Raw genomic sequence first — 14019 nt, 5'->3', positions numbered from 1 at the left:
TTATAAAGCAATAACATCTATCACCATTTTGATTTTCTTTAAAAGCTTCAAGTTTATATATGATCAATTAATAAATGGTTTGAAATGTACGCTACGCTACTCAAAGAAAGGTTAAAGATATAGAACAACAAAGATAAAGCTGGAATTAACGATAAATAAAGGCAACAGTAGTATACCGCTGTTCAAAATTAAAAATAAATGTATTTCCATATTTAGGCTTTTTATACATAAAAACCTTTTGATGTAAAAGCAAATATAATTGGCACGTTATTAGCTATAATATAAACCATAGAAAAAAGCTCCGAATATATAACGATAACATATAAAAACATTATTGACATTCATCATTCTCTTGGATATGTTTACATTAGCATTGCATAAAGCATGTATATTATGAGATATCAAAATGTCTGAATAGTATGGTGAACGACTCAATGAAATGTTAAGACGTGGAACAAAAACAAAATGAAGAAATTTAAAATGCATCATAAAAAGCAGGGTGGCAAAGCGAGTACCTAACATTGCTTGCATTGGATCAATGGGAGATCTGCGACTATCTGAAACATAGACATACAAAAAGGATGTATAACCTTTACTCTCTTTCGTCTGGCGTACTAAATTATAATCCTGGTACCTTTGATAACTATTTGAACACTTTTTTTCAACTTATGACTTTAAAAAGCTTCAACTTAAAACGTTACTGCAAATATGACGACAATTCATAGTCGTAAAATGTTTATAAAGAGAATATTTATCTTGAGAAGTATATATAATTTGTATTTATTGCATAGAAACTTAATGTACGAGTATATGTGATATTAATATAAAGAAATACGAACAAGACGATAGAAAACTAAACTTATATGACAAATAACTAATAAAAGTAATAGAATTCAAAGTAAAAAAAAAGAAAACAAAATATGGTAAGGACTGTCTGTGCCTTTAATAAAATTTTGACTGAGTAATCTTTTGATGATCTTAATAATGACATTAAGAAATCAGTGAGTATTGAAACATATGTATAACCAAAGGACTATAAGCAAATCTCTCGAAAACCGGAGGGAGGTGAATATCATACTATAGTTTTTTTTTATCTAAACTAAAGTTGCTGTTGTAAAGACCACCTACATTTGTTACAAAAAACTTGAATTGACCTTCAAACTAAGTATAATAGTTGTCATGTTAAGTGATATTTGATGAACTTACAGACAATCTGTCGCATATAAACATTTTATTAACAACGAGAATTTCATAAAACAAAGATATATTATTCACTATTAAAAGTAGGAGTTTGATGTGGGGCTTCCGAATATGATAAAAGTATATCGGTTGTACATTTCAAGTTACAGGTTTACAATGCTGAAATGCAGAAATGGATACAGAGTTTAAGTAAAATCCATTTATGGATTATGTCTACGTTAGATTAGCGAAACAGACTTCGTCTATTGATGTCTGGTAAAATTTATCTTGAAGTTAAAGTTAATGTTACATATATACGTGTATAAATATCCTATTTCCTCGAAGAAATACACGTCCAAACAAATTATAAGTCTGGTATCTTTGGTAATTCTCTTGCATGGATAGTTATATTATAAAATATACTTTTAAGAATACTACAATTACAGTAGACATATAATCATGATAATGTCAAAAAAAAGTAAAACTCAGAACTCAGAGGAAAATCAATCCGGAAAGTCCATAATCACAAGGCAAAATTAAATTATAAACGCATCAAAAACGAATGGACAAGAACTGTCATATTCCTGACTAAGTACAGGCATTTTCAAATGTAGAAAATGGTGGATTGAACCTGGTTTTATAGCTAGCTAAACCTCTCAAAAACGATTTATTTTGTCGATTCTGCAAAAGGAAACATTATTTATGCACATTTAAACATTGCAAGTATGTCTAGTATTACATATTTTGAAAACTACATGTTTGTATAGCTAAAAAGTTCTACCTGCGAAAAAAACAAGGGTTCGACATCCGTTAAGTTACAGAATAGAACCAATAAGAGAACTAATTATTTGTTTTTTCATTTTCATAAAGGAAAGAGAAATATATTCTAGGTAACAAATAACACAATACATAATCTTACTAAGTAAACTTTGCATCATTTTCATCTTCAGAGCACTCATGTCTGGCGTAGGTGCTGGTGGTTGTGTTGGTTTCGGTGTAGTTGTTGGTGGTGGTGCTCCTATAAGAATTAGATATGTAGAAAACATAGGTCGGTAATGGTACTGGCGTCAATTTGCATGTTGTTGATTTTGAATTATTAATTTGGCATATAACCGGGATTGTTTTCTCTCAATCGATGTATGAATTTTGAACAGCAGTTTACTATTATTGCCTTTATACAGCTATTATCTAACAAAATTTTTGAATGAATATTTAAAACCTCTATAATGTGTATAAGAGAAGTGAGGTAACGTTTTAATGTAATCCTAGATTTGTCTTATACTGATTTGAACAATAAATCTTTCTTCAAATTTAGCGGTTAATCGAGAGAGACATTTGCGATATTAGTCTGATTTAGATAGATATAAAAAAAGTTGTTTTTTTTAATAATATACGATTATAAAACATCAAATCACAGTTATATATAAAAAAGAAGATGTGATATGATTTTCAATGAGACAAACTCTCCACAAGAGACCAACATAACACAGAAATTAACAACTATAGGTCACCGTACGGTTTTCAACAATGAGTAAAGTCCATACCTCATAGTCTTGCTATTTATTTAATTTGTTTTTAACATCTGACAAATTAAACAACAGGTGTTTGTTAAGGTAATAATGTATCTGTTATGTGTAACGTGAATTGTAGTATAATGCTTAGTAAATATATGCATTTTAAATTAATGATTGGTGAGAATGTACCATTAATCATACATATAAATCTAGAAATAAATGTGTCTTAAAATTAGAATCAAGACCCTTGTTTGCAGAATTTTTCAAAATCAATAATAATAAAAAAAAAATGGTTTACCTAACATAGCTAATAAAGCATTCCTCTGTTCAGCTGATAAAGATCCTGAAACAAAAAGCAGTACATGAATTATAAAAAATCAAAAATTATGAAAAACGATATACATTGATAAAGTAGATTAAAAAAAAATATTCCAAACAGTTAAAAGAGACAGCATCTAGTATCATTCTAGTGTCATTTGATTGAACACATAGAAATTATGTAAGACCATTATGTTGTTGGTACTGTTACGATGTTGGACGATACAATTATGCAAAATTGTGGGTGGAAAGCTACCCATAGTTATAATAATGGTAATCAGAAATGGGCTTATTTGATCTCCATTTGTATGAATACATCGACAAAAATGTAATTTCGGTACAAACCATTTTACATGCCTTTAATAAAACTTGATTCGACTTCCATATACATGATATAGGTGGATGGTTTAGGTAGCTATAAAACCAGGTTTCAGCCACCATTTTCTACATGCCTTTACCAAATCAGGAATACGACAGTTATTATCCATTTGTTTGGTGTGTTTGAACTGCTTATTTTGCGATTCGATTTGGACTTTCTTTTTCGAAGTTTCCTCGGAATTCAGTGTTTTTGTGATTTTACTTTTTAGGATAAACGCAAGTACCTGTATCGGCGATGATAATACAGTTTACTTTAGTAAAAATGGCATTTTGTTTTACAGGACAAGGTGTCTAGCCAACAACACTTTGCATTCCGTTGTTTGACGTTTTATTTCAACGGTAAATTTAAATTCACGTTGTTTTTAGACATGTCAAAAAAGTCGCATTCGTGAGCACTAAAAATGAATCGATTTAATTTCGACGGGAAAATGCATATCATATATCTAAATGGAGAATTGAACCTGGTGCTAAAAAAGTTTTAACAGACATAATGTCTTACCAACAAATCCTTGCATGCCGTTATTGGACTGTGATGATTGTTGTTGTGGCTGAACATCTGTAAAATAAATATCCGATCATGTGTATCTGCACAAGTGTAACTCAAACATATAAATATAAATCCTTGATTTTTTTTAAGGACAAAACTTACTTATTTTTGCAGTTATTTCATTTGCTCTTTATATTATCAGATAAATTCACATTTACGTATTTCTTTCTATTGCAATACGCACACAAATTATAAGCATATGACTATCACATCACATTTAGTTTAATCTAACAAAAAAATCACGTTGTTTTAATGTGATTATTATTGAAACAAAGAAAAATAACAAACATACCGAGCTCCAAAGAAAATTCAGAACGCAAAGTCCGTTATCAAATCATGCATATTGCCTATTTAAATTAAAACCTCATACATATCAAATGAAAGAAAAATAACATAAGCCATATTTCTGACTTGGTAATGTCAGCTAAATATGGATCTGACTGATAAGAATAATTGTCTGTGTGGACATGAATTAAAAAAGCCAATGATCACTTCAAAGTCTTGAGTTAAATTTTGAGTACATAGATTGTTTTTGTTGGTGAGGGGTCGATTATAATCGACATCAACATACCTCTGACCATTTTACTAGACATGCCAGCAACATCGATACCTGTAAAAGTAAGAATATATAGTTATCAAGATTATAATTTAATACGCCAGACGCGCGTTTCGTTTACATAAGACTCATCAGTGACGATCAGATCGAAATAGTTATAAAGCCAAACAAGTACAAAGTTGAAGAGCATTGAGAACCAAATTTTCCAAAAAGTTGTAGCTAAATAAGTCTAAGATAATCTATTCCTGGGATAAGAAAATCCTTAGTTTTTCGAAAAATACAAAATTTTGTGTTAGTTTCCAGTTTACAGTTAGACCTTGTAATCAACAAATTGTGTTGAAAAATTAAAAGATGAAATGCTGTGTAAAGGATATTATCTCAACATCACATTTTCAAATCAAAGATTCTTCGGTAAAACCTATAAAGCAACCTTGTTGAATCATTACATAAATATTGTTCGCTCTTATATTATACCAATACCAGACTATAACTAGTTAAGACCAATTAAAGAGACCCATTTGAGTCATGCTTTCAAAATACTTCTCATTCATTTTGTATTAGCATTAAAGATAGTTATGCTGCTACAGGTCTTCATCTTCTATTTTATATTCACGCAATATTAAAGGGGCAATAGCTACGAGATATATAAAAAATCTAAAGTTTGATTGTTTATGTTCAATCAATAATGAAAGTGATATAAGGAAATAACAATTCGCTTTTTGCTGCCAAAAAGGTTCAATTTTGTCAAATAACTCTAAGAAACATTGATAATTAGTTATTCACTTGCAAGGGAATGATTCGACCTATTTAAATTCGTATTCATGTGAACTTCAATTTAACCCCTAGCTAGATATAGACAACGCATTAATTGTACGTGTGCTGGTTATGTTAAGAAAGAGAATAACAACAATGAAAGTGAAACTAGAGAAAATCATTTAATTACTAATTCGATGCACATAAAATCATTCTTATACGGTTAAAAACAATGAGAAACATTTATTTTTAATCTATAAAATAAAATCAAACAGACCTATAAAACTCCAATTGCACGTGCTGGTTTAATCTATTCATATCTTTATTTATGTTTACATCGCGTATATGGTCATCTGAGGTCAAATCGATAGTTAATTAGATTGCGTCTGGACTAAAATACACACGAAACAAACCTATATATTATCTACCCCATGCTCTGTAAACTGTTTATTTTAGACTTTTGATAGTTTGGATTAATGTCTTACATTGTTATAAATCAAATATGAGAATTTGAGTCAAATCGGTGATCATGAATTTGACAGCTAGTGCCCCTTTACACACTATTCAAATAAAGACAACTAAATAAAGTCACATAAGGTAATGCCTGAACCATGTTAAGAGTATGACAGTTGTTTTTCATTCGTTTGGTGTGTTTGAGGTTTTAATTTTTCAATTTGCATGATTAGATAAGGGACTTTCCGTTTTGAATGTTTCCTTGGAGTTCGGTATGTTATTTTCTCCCCAATAATAATCACATTATAAGTTGTATAATGTGGAGTAAACCATTACTGTTAAAAACTCACCTTGGAATCGTCTATTACTGTTTTGATTTGATTGTCTTTTTTGATTAGGCGATGAAGCTATTAAAAGAACATAAAAAAGCTACATGAATATCTGTCAGATATTAACCTTGGAATATTCAAATTATGTTTTCTAGTTGTCCTAATATTACATCTATCTAGACAGAAACCTTGACAAGACATGATTAATCTAACTGCCAATGTCATTGCTCCTTTTTGTCGTTTATTTTTGCATTACTTTACAACTTTCTTTCTCAAAAAACAAAAAAATAAAACAAGAAAGAATCGTAAAAAACACAAAAGCGATAAAAACTTATAATATTAACCCTTCTTAAAAAGTTAAACCTAATACCCGAACATACACTTAAATACAATAAAATTCCCAACACAACAGTGCACGACATAATGTATACCTATTAAAGAACATTACACAAAACCTTAATAATAATTATACAGTATGGCTAGTGTTTCAATACCTATCTTTTCTTACTTATATTTTTAATATATATTAAAATATGTTTGTTATATAAATAATAATGCCGTGAATGTGATATTTAAGAAAATAAAATGTTTGATCTCATCCATAATATCAATTATTCGTGTTTGAAAATTGCATAACAATGAATATCAAAATGTTCTTCCTAATGCCAAAAAAACAAGGTTTATCATATCTTAATGAACAAAGCTCACATTTCATTCCTATAAAGCAACATTGATACTTAATATGGTTATAAACAAACTTGATCATGGTAAGGGACGGTATCAAAAGATTGATGTAGGATAAAAAATTTAAATCAAATAGTTTGGGGAAGGGATCAACATTGCTGCAAAGTTTGTTAATCCAAAATCGATTTTACATATATCCCTATTGGTCAATCAATTTTTCCCAAATTAAGTTAAGAGGGGGGAGGGGGGTCAGTGAAAAAAACTATGTGAATTAAGTTTTTCATCCTTCATTGAACTTTTGATGTCGTCCCTAAATCAAATAATGTTTACAGGAGGGCAGGAAATACGACAGTTGTTAATTAATTCTAAATATTAACGCGTATTTTTATTTATACACGAGCAAGCTTTTAGTGTGTATCTTACAGTAAAATAGAAGGTAACAAGTGATAACAACATTTGTTTTGTACCCGTCAGTTTTATAAATGCTTGCAATACAGTGTATAAAGAGAGTGACACAAACGTATCAATGATTATTATGAGTTACTTCCCTTTATTGATGTATAAACCCTCCGCTGATATTATTAACATTAATTATAGCAAGCACATTATATTCAATCATCCATCAAAATCAGTTGTATTTTCATGCAACATTTCACGTTTGTGATATCTATTAATCGTTACTATATTTTTGTTTACACCTTAATACACTGTTATAGCACATGAAACCAATTGAACACGTTTATGGTTGATACACTTTTTTATTGTCTTTCTGTTGGTATTACAAAATCAATAAAATAAAGGAACTAAAACATACAGAAACAATTTCGTTATTGGTTAAAAATCGTATGAAAATATAAAAAAAATGTGTTTCATATTTGAATAGTGGCAAGTTTGTGCATATTAGAAATTATAAGAATATAAAAGAAATAATTTTGGAGATGGGTAATTTTAAAATTTAAGGCAAAGACGACTGTTTAAATCGCTTTGTTATCGCCCCTGTTTTATAACGGAAATGATTAAGTATATGTTAAGTGTTCTCACTTTGTTTCATTTTAACTATTTTATGTTAAGCAGCAAGTTCAACTTTCACGACACTTCAAAAAAGTACTAGAATTCCTTAACATCTCTTCGTATGTTTTTTACACATATTTTAGATTCCATCCTACGGTATTCTCTCTTTAAAATTTATAATTTAAACATGTCCTAACAGTTCACAAAATGATAACATGTAAGTTGTACAAGATTAGAATATACTTATTATTAGCTAACGTAAGCTGTCTGAACAATTTGAACACCACAAATGTGACATATCATATTGCCTATATTCTACCTGTAATTACAATATCCATAACATTATTGGTCGGTGCCCTCGCTAAAGGTGTTGGTTTTGTATCAACATTATAAAGCCAGGATGGTGGTTTAATTCCTGGTTGTACGATATTGACGAAAGGTTTTCCTGTACTTAATATTGGTTCCACGTAATTTGTTTCTGCAACTACATCAATACTTTTACTTGTATGCATAGAACTTGTAGTTGGCGCGTCCGTTGTTTTCATAACAATTGTTGACGTTGTCGGAGATAAATTTAATTCTGTCGAGTATTCCGTTGTTGTGTTGTATGCTATGTTTGCATCTGCAATTGTTTCGGTTACATTCATTTCCGGTTCGGTGATATAGTCTGTAATTAGTTTCCGACCACTTCCTGTCTTGCTTCCAGACATTAAAGTTTGTGTTCCTACTGATTTGGTCTCCTTTAACGAAAATACAGGAATTTGTGGTCTTTTTATTGACTTAATGCTCTCTAAAACTGCAATATTGTCCGTACTTAATGAAACCGACGTATCATTAATGTCATTTCTTGTATTGTTATATATACTTCCAGTATTATTACTGTGTGATGTTGTGTTTACTTCAAGTGACACGAAATCAACAGTTTGCGTGGTTGTTTCGGTTATTGTTGTCGTTATTAGTTCTATTTCTCTAGGAATTTTAGTAGTTGTTTCTGTTATTTTTGTCGTTGACAGTTCTATTTCTCTAGGAAATTTAGTGGTTGTTTCGGTTATTTTTGTCGTTAACAGTTCTATTTCTCTAGGAATTTTAGTGGTTGTTTCGGTTATTTTTGTCGTTGACGGTTCTACCGCTCTGGGAATTTTAGTGGTTGTGTCGGTTATTTTTGTCGTTAACGGTTCTACCGCTCTGGGAATTTCAGTAGTTGTTTCATATGTTGATGATACAGTCATATTCAAGGGCAAATATGCAATCACTGTTCCATTTGCATCTTGCGCAATAAACATTGTATCATTTTCGAGCAGAGCAGCGGGTGTTGGTAATGTTCGATCTAACGTCTTTCTACTTTCCAGCAAGTCTGTGTTTGCCATGTCTATGGAATCATTATACATGAATGACGATTCAATTGGAAAAACATCTCGTATTGAACTTGTTACTTCCTCTACTGATATATTGGCTTTTGCAGAAGATTTGATTTTAACTTGTTCTTCTGGCGTGTTTCTATTGATTACTACTTCATTTGTATGTTTTGGAATTAATATTGAATTATCTAATGTCTTTTTATTTTGCTCTTCATTTATTTTCTGGCTGACCGAAGTTTCTACTTTCGATTCTATTACGGTTTTTCTGTCCACTGAACTAAACTGTTGGTTTGAATTGTCTTGAACGATGTCTTGGCCTAAAACGGTTTGATTTACCTTTGAATCCGTAGTTGCATCGTATTTTAATCTTGTCATATTCGTACTGTGGCTACCAGAAGAGTCTTTTCCTAGTCGTGTTATTTGGCCTTTTGGAAGTGTCTTTTCGGTTACAAACTGTTGTTCAGATTTGTCTTGAACCTTACTATAGTCTTTACGCGTTCCGTCCTGTATCTTGTTTTGCATAGTTGAATCGTTTGCTGACAAATTTGAATCATTTAGAGCAGGCGTTTCGGTAGTCGTTGAATAATCATTAACCGGTGTGGGTATACCGTAAAAATAATAATGCACACTGTCAATATATTTTGATAAAAATCGCAACATCTTTTCCATTCGATTCAGAAATTCTAATTCCGTTGTAGCTTTTGCTATTTTTTCTATATCTTTATCACTTTTTAATCGTAAAGAAGATGTGATATCAGGTATTGAACTTGAAGTTGTTTGAATTACAACAGTATCTAGTAATGTTACATTCTGCTCGCTGTTGGTGAAATTCTGAGAAATATCAAAATCTTTACTATTATTTAGTTCATTCATTTTGACATCCTTGTTTGGTGTCAATACAGCCATGTGTGCAATTGTAGATGTATCCTTGTTTATTGGGCTTTCAGTTATTGATTTTTCATTCCGCGTTTTTACATTAGTAGCCAATTCAACTACAATAGTAGATGTATCTTTGTTTATTCGGCTTTCAGTTGCTGATTTTTCATTCCGCGTTTTTATATTAGCAGTCAATGACACTACTTGTGACACATCGTCATACATGATAGTCTCAGTCTGTTGAACATCATTTCCACTTACTATAGGTGCATTGCGAATTTCTCTTAAGTGTGTTACTTTAGTATCTGGTGCCTCAATATTGGATAATAAGACAGATGTTTGGTTCGTAAGCTCATCATAAGTAGAATCATTAAATCGATTTGTTGAGTTGTAGTTGTCAAATTGTCTACTCGTTTCTTTCTGAAAAGAAAATTTTGCAATACCCATCTTTTTACCATATGCTAGTTTGATCTGTTCTTTTGGTTCGTTTAATTTTGTTGTATCATTCTTCAAAGAATCAGTTATATTATCTATATCACTTGAAATGACGCCATACTTATTAACAATTTGTTTTGTATCCGTTTTAGCACCGTTTTTACGTGCAGACGAATCTGACAGAACTGAATAACCTGTTACCTCATTTCTAATATTCGAAACAGTTCTATTTATATCAAACAAAGACGATGAATTAGACATTTCCATGTTTCTAGTAACAATCATCCTAGAATCGTTGTTTGTTGACATATTTAATTGATTCAAAATCTCCGAAACGTTTTGTGTTTCATTATCAATAAAACTTTTATTTTCTGATAAAGCGATTGTCTCATTCTGTAACAAAATAATGTCTGAGCTATTATTTCTATCAAATGTCAAATCTGTAGTATTTGAAATCGAATAGTCCGAATCATTATACAAAGATACCATGTCATTAATAATGCTAGAGTTATACATAGAGTTGTTCCTATATTGATCCAATGCAGTGTCAGAATAGGTTGTATCCAGTACTGTTGTTGTCATAGATACAGTATTAGACGAATCACCTGCAGCTGCTGCTATCAAACTTCCCGCAATTAATCCCTCACTTAAACTTTCGCCCATTTCGCCACCAAGCTGACCCATCCCAACTGCCTCACCTAACCCTTCGCCTAATTCACCTCCAACAATCGACATGACAGCTAAGTTTTCTGCCAATCCGCCAGACGGTCCACGTGTTGTCGTCTGTTGCTGTTGGATTTGACCAATCATTCCTGCATCAAATGTCATTAATTGGTCGGATGAAGTTTTGTTAACGTCTACAAATAACGCATCTGTAGAAATAGAAAAATTGAAGTCTGTTTTCTTATTTGTACCTATATTTAGAGTTGAACCGCTCAAGTATAAAGTCGATGCATTTCTATTCATTGAATTGTCTACAGTAGCTTTGACCAGTTGATCAGATGAGTTGGAATCTATATTTAATATACTGTTTGCTAAAGTAATGTTCATATCAGCAGTATCATTTCCCATACTATCAACAACTCCAATATTATTTGATGCAATTACAGATTCGTTATTTCCAAATAACACATTGGTCGGTATGACTGGCATACTGTTATCAGATATTGATGAGCTATGTGTTGTCATAGTTATAGAGTCACTAGCTACCTTGGACGATTCATCAACAACCTGTGCCTCGTTTTCGGTATGAGGTTTATTTATGTCTATTGCTTTAATCTGTGTGCCACTATTTTGTTCCGAAATGGTGTCAATGTTGCCAATATTCACATCAGTGACTAAACTAGAAGACGTTGATTCTGATTGTGTGGTTTTTACAACACTTGATGAAGCAACAAGACTTTCTGATGAGCTCTGATTTTTTGTATTTTTTTCTGCAGCATTTGTTGCAACAATTACTGACGTGTCAGCTCCATTTCCATTTCCAGATGTCAGTGCAGTAGTCTTGGAAGTGACCGTTTCTAAATAAGTATTTGAGGTTTGGCCAATTACATTGTTAGCTGCATTTGACATCATAGTACTAGTAGTAACAGTTGACGTTTCATGTGTCTCGATATATAATTCTGATTGTGATTTCACAACACTATTGAGAACATCCGGGCTAATAGGTATTGCCTGGTTGTTAACGCTGACGATTTCACTGTTTGAGACCGACTTTGAATGACTATTATCAAATACGGCTTTTTCCAGTCTAAATTCATCATTAGCAAACATGTCACTGCGGGTATTTCCAGTTGATGACATAGTACCGACAGATAATTCGTCATTTGATTTTCCTAGAGTGCCTCTGGTGCCACTCGGAGAGCCTATGTTTAATTGGCGGCCATTGTCGATATTCTTTGCAACTTCAATGTCTGGCAATGTAATATCAGAGTTTTCTGATGCGGATGATTTAATGAGTGTATTATCAATAGTGTGTTGGATTGCACTGTTTACCGAGCTGTTTGAAGATACTATTTCATTTCTTTGAAGCGACAAATCTACAGCAGTCATTTCCGATTTGACCTCAATAGCGGGTAACATGACAATTTGGCCTTTTGATGTTTCAGAAATAGTTTGATCACTAACTGCTGATTCAGACACGTTGCTGTTGAAGATTATGGTTGTATTGATTGACCTATCCGACTTGAGACCAATTTTTGGTTCGCTGGACATTTTAATTGTTTTCTTGTTCAACAGAGTATTATCTTGAACATTGGAATTAGAAATAAAGGTGTCGTTAAATGAATTTTCAGTTAAACTATAAGTTGAATGGTTAGCAGTGGATGTTACAACTGGCCTTGACTCAACTGGGTCTACGGGTATTCCATACGGAATTGCAACTGCTTGTGGTAAAGTGTTATCAGTTGAAGTTGTGTCATGAGACTCCAAATTCATTGTAGAATTGTGTAAACTGGTATGCATATTAGTTTGGTTGTTCTCGATCAAATCAGAATCAAGATTCCCCTTTGGCCTAGAGGTAATTCCTTGTAGGATGCTGTCAGAGATAAAACTTATGTTAGCTTGAAGAACATGTTCTTCCTGTTGAAAAGGGATAATTGGTGGCATTGTTGTTGATATGGTACGTGAACGATCAGATGAATCAATGCTTGATGAATCATCATTAATTGTTTTAATAGTCACGAAATCCGATGGAGAAGAAGGTAGAGTGGCAGGTGATATCAAATTAGTGTCGAGAGCGACACGACCAGAAGTTTCTCTTTGATCTGAGAAAACTGTTACTGTTGATCCTATATTGATTGCATTAACACTCTCTTGAGGTGGTATAATTCCTTCTATAATAAGATGTCCTTGTTTACTTACACCAGAATCAATATTATCTGATATTCTACCACTAGTGTTTGTAACTGATATACTAATACTTGTGTTATGTGCATCAAATGAGTCGGAAGATTTTACATCGGTATTATTTCGATGATGAGTTGCAAAAGACTGCACTTTCTCAACTAAAGTAGTAGTATTTTCCAATACATTATCAAAACCTGTTACTAATGTTTCTGATACAGTTTGATTGACTGCAGTGTCTATTATGTTTGAGGAATTAAATGAATTGTCAAATACATTTGGTTCTGTTATCTTAATTTTCTCAATAAATTTAATGCCTCTCGATAAATCCGGTCCTTGGTTATCGGGTACAACAAAGTTATCATTTAAATCAATTTGTGAAGACGTTCTTCCAGAAGTAAGTTGAATATCTGTTGTTAACTCGTCCTGTCTAAATTCTGTTATATTGCTAAGGGCAAATAGCTCAGTGTTATTTGAATCGAATTGAACACCATCAGTTCTGGCAATTTCTGGTACCTTGTTTAAATTTGAACGGGAATTAACACTCATAATTTCTTTGTTAATTATTTGTTTAAGTTCCCGATCAGTAACATTATACTTGATACCACTTCTTACTGTTGGAGCGGTATCAGGTATGGATATTGCAGATTGAGATTGTGCATCAACCGGATATCTTACATCGGTGTTTGCAATTGATTCGTTGTCTCTATTAACACTTGTCTTTTCCTGATTTTCTGAATTTTGATTTGTCGTTTTTGATATATATTCTTTTTTAAAATTTTCA

At 31.8% G+C, this 14019-nt stretch overlaps 1 protein-coding gene across 18 annotated transcripts in view; it reads right to left on the bottom strand.

The window, feature by feature from the left end:
- Nucleotides 1-14019, bottom strand: part of LOC143052690 (uncharacterized) — a 62727-nt gene that overhangs the window by 29417 nt on the left and 19291 nt on the right. For 8 of the 18 annotated variants that reach the window (XM_076225755.1, XM_076225758.1, XM_076225762.1 and 5 more), the window contains exons 1-6: nt 8042-10705; nt 6049-6105; nt 4508-4546; nt 3889-3945; nt 2992-3036; nt 2099-2197 (exon numbers count right to left, since the gene is read on the bottom strand). In XM_076225755.1, coding sequence (XP_076081870.1) covers nt 2099-2197; nt 2992-3036; nt 3889-3945; nt 4508-4546; nt 6049-6105; nt 8042-10700 — 2956 coding nt within the window. In that variant the 5' untranslated portion in view covers nt 10701-10705. Of the gene's footprint in view, nt 1-255; nt 558-2098; nt 2198-2991; nt 3037-3888; nt 3946-4507; nt 4547-6048; nt 6106-8041; nt 13039-14019 lie in introns of those variants that run through there. The other 10 variants (XM_076225773.1, XM_076225772.1, XM_076225769.1 and 7 more) reach the window with 4 other exon arrangements.

This window comes from Mytilus galloprovincialis, chromosome 11 (assembly GCF_965363235.1).
Source record: "Mytilus galloprovincialis chromosome 11, xbMytGall1.hap1.1, whole genome shotgun sequence".
NCBI lineage: Eukaryota > Metazoa > Mollusca > Bivalvia > Mytilida > Mytilidae > Mytilus > Mytilus galloprovincialis.
Note: the sequence above shows the minus strand (reverse complement) of the source record. Positions and strands in the feature narration are given on the sequence as shown.